The sequence below is a fragment of the Myotis lucifugus genome, unplaced genomic scaffold (genome assembly GCF_000147115.1).
Source record: "Myotis lucifugus unplaced genomic scaffold, Myoluc2.0 scaffold_42, whole genome shotgun sequence".
In the NCBI taxonomy this organism is placed as follows: domain Eukaryota; kingdom Metazoa; phylum Chordata; class Mammalia; order Chiroptera; family Vespertilionidae; genus Myotis; species Myotis lucifugus.
This window is the reverse complement of record NW_005871090.1, coordinates 7,799,396-7,826,229: the sequence shown is the minus strand read 5'-3', so window position 1 is coordinate 7,826,229 and position 26,834 is coordinate 7,799,396. Positions and strand designations below refer to the sequence as shown.

At 41.8% G+C, this 26,834-nt stretch overlaps 2 protein-coding genes and 1 non-coding gene across 9 annotated transcripts in view; 2 read left to right on the top strand and 1 right to left on the bottom strand.

Moving 5' to 3' along the window:
- Window positions 1–5,394: 5,394 nt before the first annotated feature.
- Window positions 5,395–12,319, bottom strand: MGME1 (mitochondrial genome maintenance exonuclease 1). Of its 5 annotated transcripts, none has more exons than XM_006087979.3 (5): window positions 12,192–12,319; window positions 9,717–10,295; window positions 8,468–8,684; window positions 6,899–7,031; window positions 5,395–6,544 (listed from the first exon to the last, which is right to left on the bottom strand). In XM_006087979.3, the coding sequence occupies exons 2-5, from the start codon at window positions 10,228–10,230 to the stop codon at window positions 6,383–6,385; spliced, it is 1,026 nt and encodes a 341-aa protein (XP_006088041.1). In that variant the 5' UTR covers window positions 10,231–10,295; window positions 12,192–12,319; the 3' UTR covers window positions 5,395–6,382. The 5 variants fall into 5 exon arrangements, with proteins under 5 accessions (XP_006088041.1, XP_023608980.1, XP_006088042.1 ...); XM_023753212.1 differs by having other exon boundaries at window positions 12,176–12,289; XM_006087980.3 differs by lacking the exon at window positions 12,192–12,319 and adding an exon at window positions 11,784–12,129.
- The window catches only part of SNX5 (sorting nexin 5), a 27,747-nt gene continuing 13,128 nt past the window's right edge, over window positions 12,216–26,834 (top strand). The window contains exons 1-6 of one of the 3 annotated variants that reach the window (XM_006087981.3): window positions 12,222–12,433; window positions 12,657–12,739; window positions 21,650–21,754; window positions 23,385–23,495; window positions 24,242–24,363; window positions 26,320–26,443. In XM_006087981.3, coding sequence (XP_006088043.1) covers window positions 12,689–12,739; window positions 21,650–21,754; window positions 23,385–23,495; window positions 24,242–24,363; window positions 26,320–26,443 — 513 coding nt within the window. In that variant the 5' untranslated portion in view covers window positions 12,222–12,433; window positions 12,657–12,688. Of the gene's footprint in view, window positions 12,434–12,656; window positions 12,740–21,649; window positions 21,755–23,384; window positions 23,496–24,241; window positions 24,364–26,319; window positions 26,444–26,834 lie in introns of all 3 variants that reach the window. The other 2 variants (XM_006087982.3, XM_006087983.3) reach the window with 2 other exon arrangements.
- Window positions 17,858–18,094, top strand: LOC111825850. Its single transcript, XR_002829051.1, has one exon. It is a non-coding gene; the product is annotated as a small nucleolar RNA SNORD17 (small nucleolar RNA).

Genomic DNA, 26,834 nt, shown 5'->3' with positions numbered 1-26,834 from the left:
TGGCTCCTCTAGTTCCGCATCTACTTTCAAATCACTGAGCTCACAGAACCCACAGCCTCTTAGCAACGGGCTGCCTAGAACTAACCACAATGTCTCTGGTGGGCCAGTCTGGTCCCAGCTCTTTTTCTGTTGTTCTGGGGCAGGCCACTTTCCTTTTGTTGTTTGTCCCCTCACTTAATCTCTCTTAAAACTGTTCCGTGTGTCTTTTGTCTACTTCTTTCACTTTCCTGATTTTGAATTCAAGATGCACCAGATCTCCTAACCTGTGACCATCTGAAGCCTGAATCATGTTCTGTAGTTATTACCCAAGTCTTGTTTTTTTTTTAAAAAAACAAAACAAAACCGCACCCACTCCTTATGTGTAACTGCTGATTAGGGTAATGGAAAGTAGGACCGTTTGTGCAACAAGCAGAATAAATGTAGTGAATTTGTCCAGCACATTTGTCCAGTGCTGTTGATGTGTCCCAATGACTGGGGAGATGATATACACATCTGAAATGGTTAAGTGACAGAAAAAGGCAGAATACAAACAAGAATCAACGCAAGTGGTAAAAATAATGGCCCCTTAGGAGTTCAGTGAAGGGTGCAGTCATCACGTGCTGTTTGGAGTCATTCCAAGGAGGAAGGAACAAGTATTTGCCCAGTGCCTGCTCCGACAACACTGGGGTCAGTGCTATCTCCAAATTACTGATGAGGAAGTAGGTAAAGTGATTCACCTAACGCCGTGGGGCTGGGATTTGAACCCTTGTCTGCCTGATTCTGAGGCTCCTACTTTCTGCACATGCACCATCTTCTTTCCTGCAGAGTTAGGAAGACTTGCGCTGGACCTCAGGTAGGACTGGGGTTCAGGTCCAAACACTAAGAAAATTAAGATTTGGCTGAACAAAGGGATGAAGGGAAATTATTTTAGGCAAAAGTATCATCACAAACACGAGCTTAGAAATGGGTGTGAGCCTGGGGCTGTGGGACAGTCGAGATCTGTCTGAATGGATATTTCTAATCACAGCTGACCTTTGCTTGTTGTTTGGACTCTGTTTCCTTTTCTTAACTTTTAACATCCCATTAATTTAGTGATTGTACTTATTTAAAGACATGTAATATAACAGTTTAGTAATTTTTGAAAAACTTTTTAAAATATATTTTTTATTATTGATTTCAGAGAGGAAGGGAGAGGGAGAGATAGAAACATCAATGATGAGAGAGAATCATTGATTGGCTGCCTCCTGCACACTCCACACTGGGGATTGAGTCCACAACTCGGGCATGTGCCCTGACTGGGAATCGAACCATGACCTCCTGGTTCATAGGTCGATGCTCAACCACTGAGCAACACACCAGCCAGGCTCAGCAACTTTTTTTTTACACCCTTGCTTTCATGGAACATTTTTGTATAGATCCTTTAAAATGTATTTTATCTCTTTGATAATTAATAGCTAACATTTCCATGCACCCTGAAATCTCTTTAGATTATGACTTTAGGAGTCTTTGCAGTAGACAGGACCAGCCCCTGATTTGGAAAGAAGTTAACGGAGACTCTCAGCTCAGCCCTGAGGCGGTTTGAGGGAGCAGCCCCGATGCCTGCATTTGGCCATCTCTCCATGAAAATCCTGCCCTGCTTAGAGCCACAGTCTCCTGCCAGTTTGTAAATAGCCTTGTTCCTAATTTATCTCACTTCTCTTTTCGGAGCCAGTGACCCAGATTCATTCAGCTGTAGGAAGCCTCACAGGGCTGTGCAGACAGGTCTCCATGTCGCCATACTAGGAAAAGTGAGAAGGAAATCATGAAGCTGCCTAAAAACGGAGAGAAAACCTCTCACACAGTTACTTTAAATCAAACCAGACCTGTGTTAGGAACTGAGATGCCCCAGTTCCTCCAGATCGGTCCATCCCTACGGTATTTGGCTTCTGCCCGCTAAGTGCAGTCTACTTCTCCCACCACTAGGTGGCAATCCCGTTTTCATGCAGATTTCATTCAAGCGATAATGCTGTTCAAAAAGTAAAAACGAACTGTTTTCACCCCATCATGTTGGCAAACAAAAGTCTTAAACTTCTTGTTAATGAATGTGTGGGAAAGCAGGAAATTTCAGACATCACTGGTGGGAACATGAAGATGATTTGGGTGGGGAACCGGGCAGTAACGTGTAAGCTGCGTTCAGGTGGGTTCATTTGATGATGATGGCGGTTAACATTTATTTTGTTCCCATGATGTGCCAGGCGCTTACATGACTGTACTGCTGTATTATAATAGTAGGTACCGGTATTTCTCCCCAATTTACAAATGAGGAAATCAGGCACAGAACGGTCGGATAACTTGCCATAAAGTCACAGAGCTATTAACTGGCAGAGCCACAATGGACATCCTGCTTCCACCACATTGCACCTGCCTCCTGTGTGCCAGGAAACACGCACAGGAGGGTGCTGTTCACTGCACCACTGTCTATAGTAACAAAACGTTGTTAGTTAGCCTATCAGCCCAGTGGTGAGACAATGAAGCATGAGGAAATATAGATCTGGAAGTGGTCACCTGGAGAGATCTCAAAAATAAGTGGAGACAAAGCAAGTGAGACCAAAAACACAGAAAACACAACCATGTATTTTTCATGGAGACCAGCACAAGTCGTAAAACTGTAAAAGGATATACTGGAAAGATACCCTCCAAATTTATGATGGTGTTTATTTCAGGGGAGAGAAATGGGATTAGGGAAACAAAGGCAAGGACTTGTTTATCTGTGATGATCTATTAAAAACTCCCCCCCCCCCACTTGTTTTTAATTTTTTTAAATTGATTTCAGACAGAAAGGGAGAAGGAGAGGGATAGAAACATCAATGATGAGAATCATTGATAGGCTGCCTCCTGCATGCCTCCTACTGGGGATGGAGCCAGCAACCCTGGCATGTGCCCTTGACCGGACTCGAACCCGGGACTCTTCTGTCTGCAGGCCAACACTCTACCCACTGAGCCAAACCCGCTAGAGTTGACCCCCCTCCCCCAATCTTGATTATAAAGGAATCTCTAACCCAGAACATCATTTTATGATTGGATTTACATGTGCATTACTCAAACCTGACCACTGTTATTGTCAAGGCAATAATCAGGGAGATCTCCCCAAAGAGATTCTCTCAAGCTCCCTTCTATAGTATAACTTTAAGGTTCACAGGTTCCGCCTCCAGCAACAGCACATCTCTTTGCTTAACCTGCAGGCCTCAGAGGCTGGAAGGAAGGGAGGGAGGCAAGGAGAATCAGTTCTGCTCTGTACTTAGTAATTGATTGGTTTAAGACAGTGTTTCTCTTTAGGATACAAGCTCCAAACAATTGAAGCATTTATTTAAAAAAAAATAGTTTCAACTATTTCCTTGCTTCACTTTTGTGTGTGTCTGGGAGAACGTAGGGTATAGGATATAATAAAATGTTTAATTGCTCAGGTGGAAAGACACAGCGATTACAACAAATTACCCCTCTCTAACCCTTTTAAAGCTGGTAGGCAAATTGGTTACTTGGAAACACATTGACCTATGACTAAACCCTCTTCCTGTGTTTACCAGAGTCAACAAATATAAAACCATAGGTCATATGTTCACTCATTTTCCTAGAACTATAATGAGTTTATAGAAAGAAGTTAATATTCTCAGATTAACGGGTATTAATGGCTCTGAGCAAGAGGCCAGGTCTGAGGGGAAAATTAAAAAAAAACGTATTTTTATTGATTTCAGAGAGGGAGGGATAGAAATATCAATGATAAGAGAGAATCATGGGTCGACCGCCTCCTCCATGCCCCATACAGAAGATTGAGCCTGTAACCCGGGCATGTGTCCTGACTGGGAATTGAAATATGTCCTCCTGGTTCATAGTCAATGCTCAACCACTGAGCCACACAGGTCAGACTGGAAAAAAATTGGCTCTTAGTACCAGCTTGGAGCTTTGGCAGCTTCATTAAATGCAGTCTTATTAAATGCATTAAGGAAGTGTAGAATTGCAGAATGAAATGCAGCTTTAAATCTAATGGACTATCTCAAAGCTCAAATCTATAAGGTTACCTTTTGTACTTCTGAAGTAACCCCTTCAGAAAGAATGAATCTTTGAAAATTTTTTAATTACAGTGGGGCCTTGACTTACGAGTGTCCCGACTAACGAGTTTTTCGAGATACCAGCCGTCTCTCGGCCGATTTTTTGCTTTGAGTTGCGAGCTAAAATTCGGGTTACTGGCCAGCATCAGATACCCCACCGCTAGTTGGCGCAGCGAACGTCACAGTGAACACAACATCAGCCCAGCATCACGTGTCTCACTTGTTCACTTTTTGATTTGACATACGAGTAATTTGAGTTACGAGCTCCGTCACGGAACGAATTAAACTCGTAAGTCAAGGCCCCACTGTACCTCAATTTGGAGACTCTCTCATTACAAATCTTGTTTCATTTCACAATTTCTTAGGGGAACAGGTAGCAACCAAAAACTAGTAATATACATGTTGATTCTTTTTTTAAAAATATATTTTGATTCTTTACAGAGAGGAAGGGAGAGGGATAGAGTGTTAGAAACATGGATCAGCTGCTTCCTACACAGCCCCAACTGGGGATGTGCCTGCAACCAAGGTAAATGCCCTTGACTGGGACCCTTCAGTCTGCAGGTCGATGCTCTATTCACTGAGCCAAACCGGTTAGGGCTACATGTTAATTCTTATTAAAAAGTTATGACTCGTTTAGAAACTCAGATTTGGTTTTCTCCTCTTATACCTTAGTAGTGAAAATAACTTTTTTTCCTTATCAACATTTCCTTCCCAAAGGATTGAGATTTCTTTAATTGGTGAGATGTGAAATTTACCGGTGTAGTGAGAAATTGGGGTGCCCTTATGTGGTTCAGGGAAACCTACCTAGGGATTTACCTTCACTGTTCTACCAACCATATCTTCTTGATTAGACTCTAAGGATATTTATGGATCTTTTCACACCACCATTAGTTTGGGTCAAAGGGAATTTACGTTAACCCAACAGAACTGTATTAAAATGAAGGCTTGTTGGCTCTGGTTTCCTAAATCCAGGGTGAAACTTATTAGAGCAGCGTGGAAAAAAAAAATCTGCTGGTACAATTTTTAATTTTCTCACTTGATTCCTGACTTTGGATATTACAGGTTACAGGAATATATGCTATTTTAAAAAATGTAGATGTGTATAGAGTCAATAAACGGTCACCCACAAGCCTCCTCTCTCCCAACTGAACCTTACTTTCCTTGACAGGTGACTGATTCAGGACACCTCCTTGTATTCATTTACATAAAACACATACCAAAGCTACTGGGTCAGTGGTATAATTCTGAATATAAAAACAAAGTCTAACATTTTCCAGGTTTGTGAAATTAATCTATAAACACAGAAATTAAAAAACCAAAAACCTCATTATTTTACTCACATCTTGTATTTTATTTATAATTATGGCTAATGAAAGAAACAAATTAATTGTAGCATCCTATGATTTTAAAATAGTAACTGTAACTTAAATGCTAACCCACTCCATAAAATAGGGACCCATCCCCCAAGGCTATAGTGGGGATTTACTTGTTTCCCAAACCCAGTGACAACTAATAGTTTTATTACTTATCAAACACCCCCTAAAAATATATTGTTTCCCATAGCTGAAAAATTCCACAAATGATACATTTTCTCTATGGACATGATTCCATTACTCAAAGCAGAATATAACTACTAAAATACCTACAATTACTTCTCGGGGTTATTTGGTGGTATGCCAAGGGGCAATGCCAATGATATGGTGAATATGCTCCATCTTTCTCCAGAGCAATTATTTATTCGAGGCTAAGGAGTCACATATTTCTTTTTCAAAAATGTTAAATGAAAATTTTCCTTCTCAAAGAAATATATAGAGAATCCCAATATATAAAACAAGTTGTAGGAAACTGTGTTGGCAGTAGTAGTTGGCTGATGTGAGTTCCCCCTCCACACACCCTGGGACTGCCGTGCCCCTTCCCTTGTGGTGTAACCCTGGGGAAATGCTTGGCACACCAAGCCTCATTGCCCTCCAATTTTAGTTCAAAGACTGGGCAGGCTGCCCAGGACACAGAGAGGTTCCATGGGGTCCAAGAGCCACCAACACTGCCAATCCTGCTTGACCTTTTTTCAAGTAAATCATAGTCAGAGGTAGCATGGCTGATCTTTTGTATGCTGAAGTCCAGTTTTTTATATCTAAACTTTTCTGGCTTTTCGGTCTTTTTCTTTTTTATTGCAATAAATTTTAACAAATTAATATTTCTGTTTTGTGTTAAAGCAGCTCTCAGATCCTGTGGGACCTCCACCTTAGGTCACAGTAAACAGCAATATATTTTCCCAAACTGTGAGAAAGAGCTGAATCCTTCCAAATAGCATCCTGCCCCTAATCTGGTTTCTGAATATTCTGGTTCTTTTCCTTTTTTGTATATTCTTCTAGTCGAAGAAGCCACTTTGTCCAGTACTGGGAACACAGCTCTGTGTCCATGAAATGTGGGTGGGCAGGGGATCCATCTTTGTAGGCCACCACAATTAAACCACACTGAACCTAGAAGAAACACAGTAGGATGAGTGAGTTTAGGTTAATTTCCTTCTTACTCCAGGGCAAACTCAGAACAAAACAATCTAATAACTCAATTTCTAAGATGGGCTGATGAAAGACTGCTTCAGGATACACAAGAACACAAAGATGACAGATAATACTTTGAAGAATGGACTGTCATCATTTAAGAACTATTAGCAACAACAGCAAAAAGCCGAAGGGGAAAAGTGCTTTTTAAAGTGGCAGATAGACAAGGAACAAAGTAAGCAGTGGGCTACAAACAGAATAAGAACCATAATGAGTTAAATAGCTTTAAACAAGTGTTGAGCAAAGCTTTGAGCAGAGGCTCAGTGTCCTGACCTGAAAGCTATAGTTGGCATCATGGTTTATGGCACCCATGTATGCCACAACCTGCAGCGGATTGTCAAATGTATTTCGGATAAGAGGTTTCGGTTTTTCCGATGTTTTCCAATCAATCACACACAGGTTGCCTCTAAAGAGAAACCAAAGGAAAATCTTTGTAGGTAATAGTTAAAACCAAAAAGCTCTATTAGGTTAACCCTCTTACGTGTAATTTACTACTGTCACTCAATGACTGCTGCTTCTATTCTCCACTTGCCAAAAAGACAGCTCCTCTGAGCTTTACCTCTTAGGATTAGAAAGATCTGACCTTCTCTGCTTTGAGCCCTTTATTCAGTAAATGAGCCTGTCAGGAGTTTGATGAAAATATTTCCTAAATTGCACTGGTGAGACCTACAGGTGCAGACCCATGGTGGGAGTGCTGGGAAACAACGTTTCCACAGTTCAAGTTCCTATACATTCTCGAAATGCCTTGGAACATCCAAGGCCTCCTTTCCTTTAACAAGTGACAGGGGAATTGAAGCTACACCTATTATTACCTTAGTTGATTTTGCTTCAAATGTCTATCAGAATGAACCACCATAGACCAGTAGCAAAGTCCTCATCATAAAAGACTAAACATCCTGGAGCTTTAGAAATGCTCTTGCTCATAAACCAAGGCTGGGGTTCAAATCCATCAACACTTAAAAAAAAAAATAAAAAAAAATCCTGGCCGTAGCCTGTTTGGCTCAGGGGATAGAGCGTTGGCCTGTGGACTAAAGGGTTTCAGGTTTGATTCTGGCCAAGGGCATGTGCCTGGATTTTGGGCTCGATCCCCTCCAGTAGGGGGCATGCAGGAGGCAGCCCATCAATGATCCTTTCATCATTGATGTTTCTCTCTCCCTTCCTCTCTGAGAAAAAAAAAAAAAAATCCTGCCCTAGCAGGTTTGGCTCAGTGGATAGAGCGTCAGCCTGTGGATTGAAGGATCCTGGGTTCGATTCCAGTCAAGGGCACATGCCTGGGTTTCGGGCTCCATCCCCAGTAGGGGGCGTGCAGGAGGCAGCCGATGAATGATTCTCTCTCATCATTTATGTTTTTATCTCTTTTCCCCACTCCCTTCCTCTCTGAAATCAATACAAATATATTTTTAAAAAATCCTCCCACTTTTTTTTTTGGCCCAGCTGGCGTGGCTAACAGATCAAGATGCTATTTTTAGGGTAACAGGAAATAAAATCCAGGAATCAAATTTGATCACATGGCTGGTACCTGGCTTGGGGGGAGGGGAGGAGAACATGCTGGAAAACAGGCCATCCTAGGGATATTGAAAAGTTATCTTCAAAAAAAAATAAAGAGGAAAAAGAGTTATCTTTTCTCCACCAAACATTTTGATTTTGGAAAACAGATTTACAAGGATTATGTGGCTCTTCCATCTGTATCCATCCTTACCCAATTCTCTTACCTATCACACAGGTTTTGACTTAACAGAGGCTGTACCTTGAAGTAGGAGTTAAGAGGAAAAAGTAGGCACCATCTGTCCCACCCTGCATTAATGCACCTACATACTTTCATAAAAACAATCTAATACTTACTGATACTCAGCCACACAGTCCAGCAGACCTACATACTTTAAGGTCTCATGTTGCACAGCACTTTCAAGAGCTTGAACTCCACTGACATCTTTCAGAATATGCTGGATGCTTTCGATGTAGCCAGATTCCAGATTTTCATCTCCCTCTTTTAAGTTCCCCTGAGGTGAAAGTATGCTTTCCAAGGCTTCATGGAACTGTTTCCCTTGTAAAAATAAGTCTAAAAAAAAAAAAAAATCAAGGGAAAAGAAAAAACAAAACAAAAAACAGATCAAACTAGTACTAAAAAACAAATACTCTAAAAAACTCTGAATTAAATTAAAAATTACACAAGATTAACTTTTCTTTAAAACACATGTAACTACTTGTTTAACATGTGTGCACACTTTTTTTCTAAGATGCTTCAAAATAACTGCATTACTCTTAAAAAAGTGCTTGTGTACCACCACTTGGGGTAGATATACTGCTCTCTGGGAAGCATAGTTTAAGGCAGAGGTTGGCAACCGGTGGTCTGCGGACCACTGGTGGTCAGTGAGGTCTGAAAGGTTGGCAACCACTGGTCTAAGGAATGATCAATGTAAAATTTAGCTTTAAGAAAAGACAACTACACAGTCTTGATGATTCACCTGTGCAATGGTCTTTCTTTTTATCTTGCTTTTGAATGGAATCTGTTTAAAGGAAGTTAGTCTCTTCACTTGTCTAGTAACTTAGGAGTTGAAGGCTAAACTTTATTTATTCTCAGTTCCTAATCAAGAGCATCTGATTATCTCAATTTACCAAGATCTAAATACAGATGACGTGTTCTGGCTTATTGTTTTAATTCCATTAGTCTGGCTTGTCAGTCTACGTTGATAAGTAGAACAAGGGTTATGTACTAGATTCTGAACAGAATGCCTAGCAAACAACTATAATTCCATTATCAGGTGATTGACTCTTTTCCATAATCAAAGAAAACAGGCAATTCTAATACTTAAGTTTGTAGCTTATAAAATAAATAAATTTTACACATCATTTAGTCAAAATACTTGATCTCTACGCTTGTTTCTTTTGTGAAATGGGGACAATAGTATCTATGCTTTATAGAGTTGTCATGAGGATTAAGTGAGTTAAACACTCAGTGCTATTTAAAGCTAGTTATTATCTGAAAGTAATTCCTCGCTAAAGTTTAAAAAAAGAACTTAAAAGACTGACACTAGTGCTGTATATTCTACAAAACACAGTAACAATATAGAACCAGGATTAAGAAAATTACTTGAAGTATATTCTGCAAAGCCATCCTCTCCCAGTTCCAGAATCATCCGCTGCTTCCATCTCTCCAAATAGAAAATCTGTTCTGATGTCATGGTCTGCTGAAGGACTTTGGTCACACTTGGTATCTTATTCCTTTGCAAAGGGATTTTCAAAGGGGCTGTCGCAGCACTTGTTGCATTTGGTTTGCAGCTTCTCTCTGGATTGAAGAGAGGAAACCAGTTTCCTGGAACCCTTGCTTCCTCATCTTGCTTTGGGGGTTTACACTTACTCACAGGTCCATAGAGTAAAGAATCTTCCTCGAACAACGATTCTGGAGTCTGAGCAGGGCCTCTGAATGACAAGACAGACTGTACTAAATCAGAGTACTTTTCTTGGTTCACCTCTTCATAAGGGTTCACTTTTTTCTTCCGGCCACATGAATAAGAGGACGTGGAGAAACCCAGATGTGGGGATAGTTCTACAGAAAATCGCTTTGAACTTTTAAGCTGCCTGCAGATGGTCTGAAATGCCTTCATCTTTAGACTTTTCACTTCCCTCTAGTCTCCTTGCAATGCAGAGGGTCTTTTTAGTTTTTGCATTCCTAATAAAGAGAAAAGTGGTGTTAGGTGCCAAATGTGTTAAATTATTTTAACTATCAATGGGAAAGCTGCATCAGTATGATATTGCACATTTAAAGCCTATTCAAGAAGCTTTTGCAACATGCTCGGACACAGCTATTTCCAAAGAAAGGCCCTGGTCAATACCAGAAGGACCAGCACCTACTAAATTCGAAATAGCAGCTTGGGCAACACGTCCCCCGATATTCTCTCTGAAGAAATGTGATGCCAGGAACAGAAGGAGGAGTGTGAGACTAGAGGAAAAAACAACTCTAGAATCCATCCTGTAATAGCCAGGAGTCACAGTTAACAATTAACCACGGATCCTTAAATACCAGGTTGTTTGCTAAGTATTCTGTGTGGAGATTTCTCATTCAACCCTCACACCCTGTACTTAACCGTTTTACAGATGTGGACATCAAGCTCCTGAAGGACATGTCAGGTCCCAGCTGGCAAGCAGGGCAGTCAGCAGGGAGCACCACTGTGACCCCCATAAGTCAGCCCCAGGCACCTACAGTAAGGGATAGTTGATTGTAGGTTCCTCGCCCCCAGGGTGACTTTCCTTCCCCTAGCAAAAAGCTGGTGGAGCGTTTTGACCCTCTGACCTTTCCTCCCTAGAGATAACATCTGTGCCTCAATTGTATTTCAGCTCCAGGTCCAGAAAAGCAGCAAAACCAGGCCAGCGACCTCTCTGCCCCTCCTTGTCCTCAGGACCAGCTGCATTGCAGAATGACCCCCGCCCTGAGACTGGCCAATCGACCAGTGAAGACCACAACCCTGAAAGGACACACCTAGAAAACTGATGAATATCTATTGAGATCTTCCCTTAAAATCTCCACCTTAAAACCATGAGCAGACTTGGCTCAGTGGATGGAGCATTGGCCTGCGGACTGAAGGGTCCCAGGTTCGATTCCGGTCAAGAGCATATACCTTGGTTGCAGGCTCATCCCCAGTAGGGGGTGTGCAGGAGGCAGCTGATCGATGTTTCTAACTCTCTATCCCTCTCTGTAAAAAATCAATAAAGTATTTTAAAAAATAACAAAAAACCAGGAGCAGGAGGACCCAGTGTGCTCTCCCTCCCAGAAACGCCCCCCCCCTCCCCCCCGCACCTTGCCATTAGTTCCCTCACTCCCAAGGGTCCTTCCTTTTTATTTTTTTGTTTTGTTAATCCTCACCCGAGGATATTTTCCCACTGATTTTTAGGGCGAGTGGAAGAGGGAGGGAAAGACCATGTGAGATTGGTTGCCTCCTGCCTGAGCCCCAGTCAGAGCTCCGTGGGGGAGGAGCCTGCAATGAGGTACTGCCCTTGACGGGAATCGAACCGGTCGACCGCAGGCCAAAGCTATCCACTGAGCAAAACCCGCTAGGGCCAAAGGCCCTTCCTTTACCTCCACAACAAATTCCCTAGAGACCATCTCTTCTACCAAGTACTCTTCTGACCGCTGTGATTTACCAAGTAAAAATCCTCTTACAGTTTGGGTCTTGGCTCCGAATTCTTTCTAGCCAGAATCCAAGTACCCAGGTTGCTGAAGGAGGGTCGGCATGACCCCATGGGTCAGACTCCTGGTACCATTACAGCCGTCAACAACAGAACCATGTTGGCGGTCAGAATGCAAGGGCCCTTACGGTGAGAGTCAGGACTAGGGAGGAGACGGCTTAAGGAGAAGCCTAGCCCGGGGCAGGGGTAGGTACCTCAGCAGCCACCACCCCGCGCTTAACTCCCGCGTAGCTAACAACCTCTTCGGGCGCGTAAGCTCAGCGTTCCCGCGCTTTGGTCTCGAATTAGGCTTCCGCCCAGGCAAGGCGGTCCCAGCATGCACTGCGCTCCGCGGCGCGCACGCCCCGCCCCTAGCCCTTGGTTCACCTCCGTAGACACTCACGCGATCCTCGGAGAGTCCCGCCCCGCCGGCAGATGCGCGGGCGCCTGCAAATCGCGCCCTTCCGCTCTCACGAGATCTCGCTGACGTCACAGCTCGTGGCCATCTTGGACCCTGGCTAGGTAATAAATTTCGCCGCGCGACAGCACGCTCTTCCTTGAGACGCGCCTGGCGGGGAGTGTTTCTGCCTTCGCGTCCCTCTCGCTACCCTGTGGTCTGCGGCTCCCGCGTGGCCCGGAGCGAGGGTAGGCCCCGCGTAGCTTCTTTGCCCGGCTCCAAGATGGACGGGGGAGGCAGCTGTGGGGGAGCACGTGGCGTGCCGCTCGCCTTTCCTGGGGCTTCTGGGATGGTGGCGGAGTCCCGTGGCCTCCTGCCGCCGTGGGGCAGGGAGGCTAGCGGAGGCGGGGCCGCGGCCGCCCCTCTAGGCGCCCCGGCGGCGGCGGCCCAGCCTCTTCTTTCCTCGCACAGCCCGGCAGCCCGCGCTCGAGACCCGCGTCGCCATGGCCGCGGTTCCCGAGGTGCTGCAGCAGCAGGACGAGGACCGAAGCAAGGTGAGGCCTTACACTTGCAGGCGCCCGGCGGGAGGCCCGCCGGCCTCGCGGGGCCCCAGATTTCTTCCCTCGTCGCAAGGGGGCTTTGGGGCCGCTCGCGTGCCCACGCGGGACGCACCTGCCGGGCCCCGAGCGCCCTTTGTTCTTCCTGAGGCTGAGAACAGACGCGGCACCGTGTCCAGCGGCCCGGTGTCGGGGCCGAGCGGGCGCGGCGAGCCTCTGGAGCCCCGAGAATGGGTTTTTACGTAAAAAAGTTTTTTAAAACTGAACTTGGCTTCACGAAGACTGGACGGGGGACTTGAAATCCACTTAATATGCAACTAAATGCTTCCAAACTGCTCCCCCCCCTCCAGCTTGGTAAAACTCTTTTTTTTTGGCCTAAAATTTAGGCCCTAAATACTGAGGAAATTTCATCAAGTCAGAAATCTGAAGCCTGTATCTTACAACTTTATAAACGCTAAAGGCGTCGCTGCGGGAGTTGTGTGATTGTTCGTAGGTGCTCTAATAGTTGTTGAACTCGGCTTTTATTTTTAAAATGTGGGTGTTTATGTAAATTACCCCCATGCCACTTAAAGCTTGAGGTCTGGTAGGTAACGTGCAGTAAAATTAGTTTGCCGTAGCCAATTAAAGATTTAGAAACAAGCCTCTGCTCTTTTTATTGATCCTTTACATTTGAATTAGTGTCGCACAATTCGTATAAGTTGGTAATGAACCACAGTGTTATGTGCAGAATCGTTAACACAAGTTTTTCTGACAGAAAGGGGGGAAACTTTAAAGATACAAAGCATTCTTGGATTTAACCCGGAAGACGTCTTAAAATGTCCCGTCTATGTTAGCCGTCTTTGGGGAGAGACTATCATCCAGTCTACGTCCCACATTGTTCCAACGAGGGCCTCATGCTGTGTTAGTTACTCAAGTGCAACTTGGTGATGGGGGTAGTCAAGTCTTCCTGGGAGTATTTTTACTTGAAAGTTGAAAGAAGGAACTTGTTCTTTTTACTAAAACTGAAAGTGGGAACTTGAGACTACGATTCTTACCAGAACATTCCAAAGGTAGATTTCTTCCTACAAGTTTAGATGCTGAATAGGAATTTTGATAGCAATTTGATACACACACACACACACACACACACACACACACTTCTTCGTTGACCCACAGTGTTTGAGAGTCTAAAACATTAGCTGTTTAAAAGTGCTCGACTGCTTCAGCGGGCCTTCCTGTTTGTTAGTATGGTATATGGTAGCTGGAATTTAAAGTGCCCATCATTCTAACCCTCCAGCAAAATTGGAGGATTATGAAGGCTATTTCCTGCCCCCCCCCCCCTTGTAGTGGCTACAGGAAAAGGATTTATGTAGAATCATTTTCCTTCTATTTTTTTTTAAATGAAATAAGGAAATAATAAAACTTACTAAAATATAGCCCTAACACGTGGCTTCATTTTGCTTCCTGATCTAATTTTCGTCCTGTGCTGTGTATCTTTAGATGGTTTTTACTGTTAACTTAAAGGACGATTTTTATAGAGGAAGGGAGAGAAACCTGATCAGCTGCCTCCTGCATGCCCCCTATGGTGAATGGAACCACCGACCTTTTGGTCCATGGGAGACTGCTCAACCCACAGCCAGGGCCGGGGCAAGCCTCATAGATATGCCCTGACTGGGAATCGAATTATGACCTGGTTCAACTCGGTTCTCTACTGATGGAAAAGATTGTATTTTGATCTTTAAATTTGGAAAAATGGGATTTTTACCAAGTGTCATCCCTGAAAAAGTTAAGGCATTAACACCAGTGGCTCCATCGTTATAGTTACCTAGTACTGTGCCACTGTCCATGGGACGTTCTCGGGTGTCTGGAGTTTTTAATGGGTAGGGGGGAAATGAGATCACGCAGAACCTCGTTCCCATAAAATAAGTTACCCTGGTCTCTAGTCATTTTGCACCTTACAGGTTCTCCAGGCCTTCTGTTTGCCAAAAAGCCACTTAAATAGTTGGCATCATGGTTAGGTTCCCACTCCCAGATTCAGTTTGTATCCATCTGTGGTGATGAATCTCAATATTCCAGCAAACCCACCGCAAAGAGTATGGGTCCTGATTGCCTACCAAGACTTTTTTTTAAAATGATTCTTAAATTGCTAATAGACTGAAGTAAGTTTAGCAAGTAGGAAAAGTTTTGCAAGGACTAGATGGTAGCCCTTCCCAGCCTGGTGGATGATGTCACCTCGGAGCCACATTAATGTTTATGCTGCTGCTCTGGTTTGCAGTTTTTTTAACTTGTGTGGAAATTGTCTCTAGGGACACTTGACTCCCAGCTTGAGTGGAAAAATGTCCTAAAGTTTGTTAGTGTAGGAACAGTACTAAACTTTGACAACTACTATGACAATTTCAAAATTATTAATTTTTGTGGAGTTTCTTAATTTAATGGCTTGACTTCGTTTTTCTTTTTTAAACTCTGGAAGTGTAGGACTTATCAGAACTGCCCACATCTTAGTTCTGGATCAGTAACTTGTACACAGTGTCTTAAGATGCCCATAATCTCACATTTTTGGGGCTGTAGGAAGAAATGGCCAAGGGAGACTATTACAGAATTTTCTAGGTCCTGAGATCTAAATTCTCATTTGGTGTGAGACCTGGTAAATAACCAACATCTGATGTAGAGCTTGAGTTTAAACCAGGGTTTTACAGCCTGAGCATTACTGACATTTTTGGCTTGATAATCTTCTGTGGTGGGGAATTGTCTTGTGCATTGTAGGGGTTTAGCAGTATACCAGGCTTCTGGGTGACAGGAGCTCCCTTTCCTCCAGTAGTGATAGTCAAAAATATATGCAGCCATTGTTAAATGTTCCTTGGGTGGGAATCACTGGTTTAAACTTTCCTTTCAAAAATGATGTGTATGAGTGGGTGAAGGTTGTGTTACAGAGGCTGATCTTCAGTGTGCCAGTTTTTACATTTTTTGCAAATCTATGATTGATAAATTATAAGAAAATACATGCTGTATCGTTGACTTTGGGGGAATTAGCTCTCCCCACCCCAATATTGAGGAACCTCATCAAAAGATGGTAAAAGGGTTTCTTCAGTGGGTTCGGGGGGCAATTTAGGATTGCAGAGAGGCAGCTGTGTGTTCACTCTGTTGAAATGTAGTGCCTGCTTTGTATTGTGGAAACCTGAAGCTCTGATGTTACAGCACTCAAAACGTTGTGGACTAGAATTGAAGTTCACTAGCAGAGTAGAACTTAGTTTAAAATCTTTTTTTTTTAAATATATTTTATTGATTTCTTACAGAAAGGAAGGGAGAGGGATAGAGAGTTAGAAACATCGATGAGAGAGAAACATCGATCAGCTGCCTCCTGCACACTCCCCACTGGGGATGTGCCCGCAACCAAGGTACATGCCCTTGACAGGAATCGAACCTGGGACCCTTGAGTCCGCAGGCCAACGCTCTATCCACTGAGCCAAACCGGTCAGGGCTAGTTTAAAATCTTAAAAACATTTTGCTCTATTTATTGTCAGGGCCTGGTTGTTGGAGGAGATAAGGCAAAAATATTTCTGTAGCTTAGTACCCTTGAGATAGCCATAGCCATTGATGAAAGGGCATGAGTGAAGTGAGGTGATAGGGAAACAACCCTTTAATGAACCCAATTTGAGGACAGTTTTAAGTTCTGCCTTTTAGAAGCAGTGAAGGAAGATGGCTGTGGAGGACATCTTGTCTCATGCATGTGGCAAACTTTACAAGTATAAATGGAAAGTTTCTCTGCCTGATCTCGCTTTCTAAAAAGCCTCACCTCCGACATCGGTTTATTTTCTGATTGGCCACTGAGTTAACTCTTAGGAGATAGCCCTTCTAAAAGAGGGACATGAAATTCATCAACTGTTTCATAACCAGAAGGCAAAAGCCAAGAGGGAGGAGAGTGTAAGTGCAGTTAGAGGCACAGAGGAAGGACTGCACTTCCTCAGTTCAGATACGGGATTGTTGGCTTGACTCTCCCCTCCTTCCTTCCCTTTTACAAATTTGGTGTAACTTTTTCAGGCACTGCTATGTGGTCTGGAGAGAAAAGTGTAATGTTCTCAGAATAGCTGCTTGTGGTATGCATTTTCTGCTTGAAGAGTATAGTTTACTTGTTTTTGAGGGGCAGGCCTCTAACCATTCTAGTCACTGTTAATGGTGAGTACAAATGCAGAAGCCAACTTCTTGGGCTTTCACTTTATATTTCTTTTTAAAAAAAATATATTTTTATTGATTTTTTACAGAGAGGAAGGGAGAGGGATAGAGAGAGAAACATTGATCAGCTGCCTCCTGCACACCTCCCCACTGGGGATGTGCCTGCAACCAAGGTACATGCCCTTGACCGGAACCGAGCCTGGGACCCTTGAGTCCGCAGGCCAACGCTCTATCCGCTGAGCCAAACCGGTTAGGGCTCACTTTATATTGAAGAGCAGTACAAAGCTACTGGTGAGTGATGAAATTAGGGTAATGGAATATTTACATCTAAATGACTTGGGGAAATATGTGGTACCTTTGACTCAAAGCAGAGAGAATCTCATCAGGAAGCAGGCAGCCTTCTCTTTTCTCCATGCTGCCATTTGTGTCTCAAACTTATATAAGCGTAAGCTCAGATAGCTCTCTTGTGTTGCTGAATAATCTGGTGGTGGTGAAGGTAAATTTGTGTATTAAACCTATTTCTATTCATCTTGGTTTGATCATAAAGGTCAGGCAATGAATGTTCTTAAATATCCTCATCGACATGTGTACTAGTAGTATGTAACATGTCAGGGTTGTAGCAGAGGGCTGTGGACTTGATATATCAAGGAACTTTGGGGAGGGAGCCTTGATAGAATTGGGTAGTAGTAAAGGGCTTTAGCTTTCAATGGAAGAAAATTAATTTTTTATTTGTTCAGCTGCTTCCTCCGTAGCACCGCTGTGTTGATTCCAAGTAGAATTTCTGTGCTAGGAGTTCCTTAGATCATACAGTGTAACCCTTTCATTTTTGTGAGCTCATTTGAAAATAATCCAGGTATCTAGTAATTAGTTAGATTTCTTGTAATGAATGTTAGTTAAGCCAATAATTCAACTTAATCTTTCTGGTTCCATGTTGGGATTTGACTAGTTCATGGGCTTTGCAGCCTTGTGAAATGATGATTGAGTTTATCCATTCGCTGAGTACGCTGCACTGACCTTCTTCCAAGCCTTGGTTCCTGTTCTAGGAACTCAGGGTTCAGTAGCCTCCAAATGCCCTGCAGTCTGTGGTGTTCTACCATGGACAGCTTGTGTGTTGGTGGACTACCTGTAAGAATGGTTGGTGTCAGCAGGGATGGGTCCCTCTTGGGCTCATCTCACCAAGATGAGTGGTGGAAATCTGATCACTTGCTGTGGCCCTTTATCTAGTTTTTTTTTTTTTTTTTTAAAGCTTATGGCTAACTTCCATAACTTTTATCTATATTAGTATACTGAGATCTAGAAGACTGGTTCTGTTATGATTGATACTGGTAGACCAAAGTTATATGAAGAAGGGAAGAATCTATTGTAGATTGGGGAGAGGGGCAGGAAATGAGAAACAAATAGGTTTAAAAGCAGAGCTCATTGCTTATAGTCAGTTCAGTTGTTTTCATGCACCAGTGCTATAAGGAAAAGCTGGGATAGAACAGATAAGCAGGTTTTGGAAGAAAATGGTAACAAAAAATTTGAGTACCAGTACTTGGAACCATAAAGGAGGGATTTGGAGAAGGATATGGCATTAGAATTTCTTATGGAGCACTTCTTTCCTGTGAGTTGAAACAGTAACAAAGTAATATATATATCTGCTGAATGTATCTTCTCTGTTCTCCCTTGTAGTTTCTGAATTTCAGAATCTAGCCTTCCATGTCCAATCACATAGCTGCCCTTTGCCATCTGTGAACCATTAAATCTTTTGAAGAGTGAGCTTTGTAGATGGTGGTAAGCCTTGCACCAAAGTGAGTCAAAGTGAGATTTGGATCACAAGTGGTCTTTAGCTCAAAAGTCTGCAAAGTTGTCCTGCAGCCAGTAGTATCATGTTCCCCAGCTGGGTTGGCTGATGAATGGGTGAGGAAGTGCATAGGGATTCTGTATCAGGTTTTCTCCTTTTCAGGCTCTTACCAAGTATTTAGAGTTTTTAAAACAGTTAAAATTTTGCTTTCTAAATAAAGCAGTGCTGTTTATCTTGCCCTCCCCTTCCGCCCCCCCCCTTTTTTTCTTGTCACAAGATCATTGTAATCCTTACTATAAGGATTAATCGGGAAGGAAAGTACATTGGGGGCTGAAACTCCATCTAAAACTTTTGGGTATATCATGCACTGGTTTCTATAGAAATATACAAAAGAAAGTCAGTTTTAAAACTTACATTTTGTTGTTTGAGGATAGGTGTTTAAATTTGATTCTCAAGTGACCTAAGGGAACTGGGAAATTGAAAAAGTAACATGACTTGGTTCTGAAGCCTGCTTTTCTCCACTGATTTAAACAGCCATTCTTGGCATTTTGACATCAGTAGCCCAACTTGGTATTGGCCACCAGTGCTAAGCAGTACTCTGGATGCTTATTTAGGGTAGGGGATAGAGCTGGGTGAATGGGGTACAACCCAGTTCTTATACTCTACATCCTGCTGATTTATTTAGCAAGTACTGTGGCGGAAGGCTGTGGGGTTTGGGTTTTGTTGACTAAGCAGGAGAAAGAATGCTGAACTTTTAATCATACTTGATGCTTCCGGAGTAAGGATTCTGTGCTGACTTAGAAGTTTTAAGCATTTCACAACTTTTTGTTGATTTATTTGCTTCATTTTCTGGAGGGTTATATGCTCACTGTAGGTTATGTGTGTCTTCATTGCATTCATACCAAAAACCATATTCCTATGGTAACAAGAAAGGAAGATAGTAATATAGTAAATAATCTAGGCTATTAATTATATGGTTAGAGTTGTGGGAAAAGAGATGAAACCAGAAGATAATTGTTTGGTGGGATAAAAGCAGCTGGTAAAGTTCATTTTAGCTTTGACTGATGCTTAAATAAACTATTTCTCTATTACATTCACCTTGGTCCTTCAGTACCTAATTCTAAAGCTAGTCCATGTGGAGATCACGGGCTCATTAAGTTTGTTTGTCTTATAGTGAGCTAAAATGGAATTGTCAGCCTGTTTAGAAATTGAGAGATGGCTAGAAACCAGGATTTGAGACTTCTTTAGGAAATGGAATCTCAGGAAGCATCACAGTTGTTGCTGAGCTCAGGGAAATGTACCTTAAACCTGCCCCGTCTTTCTACCAAGGTCTGTTGGCCCTTTTACACCTGCCCACTTTGTTCCTATTCTGATTGACAGATACAAACATAAAATAGTATTCTCTGCAGTCAAATTTTAGTGTATATTTTGAGGTCTTTTGAATTTTGTATTTGCCCAGGGGTAAGTTATCGGAAGGAAGGAAGCTTTTATCAGAAATATGTCAGGAAAGTCACAGTTAAGACAAAATGAAGTACCCCTGACCTTGAGTCTTATCTTTGTTTGTAGAGATCTCATAAATGGACATAGGAAAATTAAGTCAAAATAAGCAAGTATTTCATAGGAGTCATCAGGAATTAATTTGGGAGAAGTATTTAGGTTGAAATGTCAGGGACTTAAACATATTGTGATCTTACTAATATAATATACCTCATGTTAAAATCAAGTTCTGGCAGAACTTGAAGCTTGTTTCTTATTAGAAAGCCATTGTTACAGGACTAACTCTGGTTTTTGCAATTTAAATTTTTTCTTAGTGCTTAAGGGAAAATGGGAGGTAACTGACAATTTCTAAGATGTAGAAATAGAAGTTATGCATTTTTTTAGTGGATATATTTAGTCTTTTTATACGTGATTGAACCCGTTTTTCTGGTTTCAAAAGTTAAGTTTATCAGTCTTAGGTCTTGAACTTTTTATTTTGAAGAAAAGAATTCAAAATGAAATTTAGGGGGAAATATCTCAATATTCCTTGTTCCCTCATTCTCTTAACTCCAGTCTTCACTTGGCATTCTTCCTGTGTGCAATAATCGAGCGTTATGACATCTTTACTTTAGCTCTGGGGGGTGGAGGCGGGAAGACATGAGATGCTTATTTCATGCAGTTTAATGCCTTGTTTGTGTCAGACCTTCACATTGACCTTTACTCAGCTTGTCTGCTTTAAGAATTAGGGAATTTATCATACTTTAAATTCAGTACAAACACCATTTTAACCACTTTTTTTTCTTAACAGTCCATTTCTTCCAAATTTTTTTTTAAACGGACAGACATGGAGTTGGGTGTTATTTTCCTCTGAATTCCTCTCACAAAATCTGTTGCTCTTGCTTCCAGGGCAGTGCTCACACTTGTCCCCTATGTGTAGCTAACGATGAGATTCTGCTAAGTAGGGCCTTTGTTAGTTTTTCAGTTCATTTCTCGGTGTCTAGATGAAACAATCCCTGGTAAATAGCTCTACTCTTGAGCCAGGTTTTTCTTATCTTTTTGACCTAGGATCCCATACCACATAACTGTTCTGTTTTACTAGTCTCGTCTTTCATATGAATGATCTGGTTAATGCCACTTGAGTATTCCTTGTAGTTTAGGCATTTATGTGAGAAGTTCACGATTTCATCCTGTCTAGTTCAAGCCTTCTTAATAATGGTTCTCTAGGTGTTTGATTAAAGAAATTTTTCATGCTGATATAAAATGAGTAATGCACATGATATTAAAATTATAGTTGCTTTTTCAGATCACAGGAATACTTTGTACCCATCCATATATTTAAGATTTCCCTACAGTGTCAGATAAACTTAGATTTATCTCAGCTGACTTTGTTCTAAATGATCTCGTACAGGCTGCTTTTTAATTACTAGCTCCCATTTTTGGAAGGATACTTTTTAGGACTAAGATGAATTTGAAACTAATGACCAAAAAATGTATTTCAGCTGAGATCTGTATCTGTGGACTTGAATGTTGATCCCTCGCTTCAGATTGACATACCTGATGCACTCAGTGAAAGAGATAAGGTCAAGTTTACAGTACACACCAAGGTAAGTGGTGGAATGGCTTCAATAATACAAACAGTGCTAGTTTGCAGCCTTGTTTTTTACAGTGGCTGTGAGAAGAGACTTCCTGAACTGAAATGGTTGCCATTTGTTTGCAATGTAGCACCACTGCTAAGTGAGCACCTCCCTCATCTTGTAGTGAGCCTCTAAATAAGTGTAATTGCTGCAGTATTTTCCACTATGGTGGAACCCTAGGGCATTGCTGATGTTAAATGTGGCTTGTACGCTGCTCTATGAGGAAGGTAAATCAAGCAAAGTGAAGTAGGCTGAACCATCTTCCTACACAGCTGAAGTCTTCCACCTTTGTTTTTTGTTTTTTAATTTGATTTTTTATTGATTTCAGAGAGGAAGGAAGAGGGAGAGAGATAGAAACATCAATGAGTGAGAATCATTGATTGGCTGCCTCCTGCACACCCCCTACTGGGGATTGAGCCAGCAACCCGGGCATGTGCCCTTGATTGGAATCGAACCTGGGACCCTTCAGTCCTCAGGCTGATGCTCTATCCACTGAGCAAAACCAGCTAAGGCCACCTTTGTTTTTAATTTGCATGTGTGGGAAGTGCTTTCTCATGTTTACCAAGTTCTTGGCCTTTGCCCCACTTATTTCTTGTGATTCAAAAGAGCTTTTTTTATTTTTTTGCCGCCAAATTTTTGTTTTTATAAATTTTAATTTTTTAAATTGATCTTAGAGAAAGGGAAAGAGAAACATCAATTTGTTCCACTTATTTATGCATTCTTTGTTCCACTTATTTATTCCTGACCAGGGATCAAACAGTCTTTGGCATATAGGACAACCAGCTGACTACCAGGCCAGGCCTGTCTCCCATTTTTTTTTTTTTTTTTTAAATCCTCACTCGAGGATTTGTTTTACTTGTTTTAGAGAGAGAGGAGGGAAGAGGGAGGGAGAAATATCAATTAGTGGCCTCCCATACATGCCCCAACCAGGGATTGAACCCCAAACCTAGGTATATACCCTGACCAGCAATCAAAACCACCACCTTTTTGGTGAAAGGGAAAAGACTCCCAACTGAGTCATCTGGCCAGGCTTGTTTCCATATTTTTACTTTGACAAAAAGCAGTATCAGTTCTTTCAGGAACACTTCCAGCCTCCTTTTCTCCTTACCTAGTAGTTAAAATGTATTGAATACTTTTCCTGTCCCAGGCGCTGTTGTAAAAGGTTTACATGGATTTGTTTTTTTATAACAACCTTATCGTGGTGTTTTATTATCCCCACTTTACAGGGCAGGAAACAGGAACTGATTTTAATAAAGCAAATAAATATCTATAAGGTCTTTTCCCATGTCTTTTTTTCTCTTAATACCTTGGTAGCTTGATTGGCGTACCTCAGTTAATCAAAAGGCAGTGTGAAGACTGCATAATTATATCTGAGTTGTACAAGGTGGAAATTTTTGAAAAGAATTCCTTAAAGAACATGTTTCATCTTGGCTATGGCTTTTCATAGTGGTGGAGAGATTGTGTGTTGCTGCATTTTGTTCTTTAGTGGATCTCATTGTGATGTTTTATTTAGGATTTTCCCTTAGTGCAGCTCAGGAAATTCAAGCCACTCTATCTAAAATAAATGGTAGTTACCAGTTAACTTCTCTTTTATTTACAGACCACACTGCCCACGTTTCAGAGCCCAGAGTTTTCTGTTATAAGGCAGCATGAAGACTTTGTATGGCTACATGACACTCTTTCTGAAACTGCAGACTATGCTGGGCTTATTGTAAGTGCATTTTGGAAAATAAAATAATTACCGAAGCATGTTTCTTCTACCTTGCTGTTCATTCTATTTAAAGAGACTTTTACCCATTTTTCATCATGGATTGTGAAAGTCTGATTTCACCTGCCAACTAGAATATGTGCTAATCATTACTGTTAAAATCTAAAATATGAGAATAGTGTTGTAGCTATGAATGAATGGAAACATACAGTCTTATATTCTCAAATGTTGTAGTCTGCTTAAGGGATAAAGGAGGCAGTTCTTGTGTTCACCTCTTTAGAGTTAATGTATGGCTGCAGGAAGAGGCCTTCTGATTTTACAGGAGTGTGGTTTGTACTGTCAGGAAGACTGAAGAATCTGGCAAAATAATTAAAATTAGTACTGAAACTTATGTTTAAGAACGTTCTGTTCACTCAGTATTAGAATGTATTTGATTGTCCTCTGGAATTAAATTCTTTTTAAAGTCTATAGACTATTATCTTGATGTTTCCTCATCAGCTCTATTTTAGTACTGATTGTTAATGTTTAAATTTTAAACATAAACACTATTGTACCCTACCAATTGTTCATAATAGATAAACTGAACAAGTGAGTGCCCAGTTTTGGGGAGGACACTTTTAAACGGCCAAAACCAATAAGGTTAAAAGAAAGACAGGTTGACCACAGGACTGGTGGCCTGTGTACAGGCCCTAACTAGAGAATGTCACTGCTGGGACAAGAATGCTCACGAGTTACCTGCTCTGCTGCAGATTCCACCTGCTCCTACAAAGCCTGACTTTGATGGCCCTCGAGAGAAGATGCAGAAACTGGGGGAGGGCGAAGGGTCTATGACCAAAGAAGAATTTGCCAAGATGAAGCAAGAGTTGGAAGCGTAAGTGGATCTTCTTGATGGGACGAGTATAGTAGTTACTAGTGCTGTCCTTTAAAACTGCGTTTTTCAGAGTGTCGGGCATAGTCTGGAGCTTTAGACCTTGACTTCCTTGGGCCACAAGCACTGGTGAGAGTAGTTTTCCCCTATGTAGACCATACTTGTTATGGAATGCTGGTCTGGCATGGTGAAGTAAACCTTTGTGTTTTCATATATAATTTTTTCAAGCTGCTGATAGTGTACAGTTGTTCTCTGAAGTTTGATTACTGGAAACATAGTTGAAACTAGATTGCAGTGAGTGCTGTTACAGAGAAGCATTCTGAATGATAACCACATTGCAGGATCGGAAGAAGTTCACAGGAAGTTTATTTTTCTTTGATTGTAATTTAATTCAAACAAAAATAGTTTTTTAATTCTGTATCATAGTTGGAGATTTGCACTAAAGTTTCTTGTGAAACCATCCTTGGGCTTTATATTGACTACCTCCCCTCTTCTACCATCAGTGTATTGAACTTAGGTGCTCATTTCAGCACTTCCCATTAATGCTCTGCCCCAAGTCCATATTGTCTAGGGCCAGTGCTCCTAAACATCCAGGTCCTGAATTATTCATGCATTTCAGTGACTATCATGAGCATTGATGAGGGTAAAGCACTGAACACAGACTCAAGTTCCCCTTTGGGAAGTTTAGAGTGATCTTTAATGTCTAGATTGAGATAGATCCACTTGGTAATTTTTTGTGTATGTGATTTTGAGAGTATGTTTATTAAAGCTGGGGGACAGTGCTCTGGCAAGTGTGGTTCAGTCGGTAGGAGCATTGTCCTGTACACTAAAAAGTCACGGGTTCAGTTCTCGGTCAGGGCACATACCTGTCCCTTCCCCAAAAAACAAACAAACAAACAAACAAACCATGAAAATATCCTTGAGTGAGGATTTTTTTAAAAAGCTGGGGACAGCGAAACAGGGAGGGGCTTAGAAGAAACAACAGGAGAGAGCCAGAGCCTAGGTGGGGCTGCTCTGGCTCTAGAAATGTTATGGGAAAGAAATAAGCTTCTTTGGCTCACTGAGAAATAAGTCAGTGACAGAAGTGAGCCAAGGTGGGGCTGCTATTGGCTCACTGAAAAGTCAGAAGAGGGCCTTGGAGACAGGTTCAAGGGGTTAGCCTTGGACAAGCTGCTACTGCTAGTTGCTCCCCTGGTTGCAAGTCTCATGGACACCTTTATCTTAGTTTATTTTTTAGAGAGTGGAAACAGAGGGACAGGGAAAGAGACATCAATTGGTTGCCTCCCACAGGTGCCCTGGCTGGGGATCAAACCTGTAACCCTTTGGTGTGTGGGCTTACGCTCTAACCACTGAGTATACAAGCTAGGGCTCTCTGGGACCTTTAGATAGGAGAGATGCATGCCTTAGCGGGAAAGAAGGGTGGGAGTGTGTTGAGATGGGGAGAGTGCTGGGTCCTTTATCTTGGGCTTTTAAAGGCTGGGAGTTTAGGGGAGGATCTCAATAGTATATTCATCAGTTGTATTATGCTGATGCACCAAAATGAGATTTATTCCCTTAAACTTCATCTGTCCTTAGGTGTCGTATAATTTCTTATGATTCTGAGCCTTTTTAGTCTCTGTGCTGTCTATATAGCTGCCAAATTAAAGGTTTTTTTTGTGTGTGTGATTTTAAAGAAATCAATGTTCTGTTGGCTGCTAAATACCAGCAGTGTTTGCATGTAGATTTCAGGCTTTGTAGACTTGCTCCATCAACCCCAGTTATAATACCACTTTCCCTCTTTTGTTCATTCCATAGATTTCAAAATGGCAACTATCTTATTACTGAATTAGACATAAAGTTATATCAAAATGTTTAGGCCTTATTCAGATATTTTACTTAGTGGCATGAGCAGTAATTGGGTGGGGTAGTGCTTGCCAGTTGAGTGGTGCCAACTAAATGTCTTGTATGCTTCTCTTTTAGTGAATATCTTGCTGTCTTTAAGAAGACTGTATCCTCCCATGAAGTCTTTCTTCAGCGGCTTTCTTCTCACCCTGTTCTCAGTAAAGATCGCAACTTTCATGTTTTCCTGGAATACGATCAGGATGTAAGGCTTTTTTTTTTTTAAGATTTCATTTCCATGATCCAGGAAAATGTACAAGACTATTCTTTAAAGATATATCTGATGCCAGGCTGGTGTGGCTCTATGGTTGAGTGTCTACCCATCAACCAAGAGGTCACCAGTTGGATTCCCAATTGACACATGCCCAGATTGCAGGCTCCATCCCCAGTAGGGAGTGTGCAGGAGGTACCTGATCAATATTTCTCTCTCATTGATGTTTCTATCTCTCTGCTCCTCTCCCTCTTTATAAAATCAATAAAGACATATTTAAAACAAATAAGCTATAGACTTGTTAAAAATAAAACTACTTGATACATATTGTCCAAAATTGACTTTTAGTGTTCTGAATTTCTTTTTTTTTTTTTAAATATATTTT

Excerpts from the sequence above, each read along its gene's own strand:
- MGME1 (XM_006087979.3), bottom strand. The coding sequence starts at position 10,230 with ATGAAGGCATTTCAGACCATCTGCAGGCAGCTTAAAAGTTCAAAGCGA. Across the intron at positions 7,032-8,467 it reads GACTGTGTGGCTGAGTATCA|AGGCAACCTGTGTGTGATTG; the intron begins GTAAGTATTAGA and ends GTTTCTCTTTAG. Across the intron at positions 6,545-6,898 it reads ATGCCAACTATAGCTTTCAG|GTTCAGTGTGGTTTAATTGT; the intron begins GTCAGGACACTG and ends TGTTTCTTCTAG.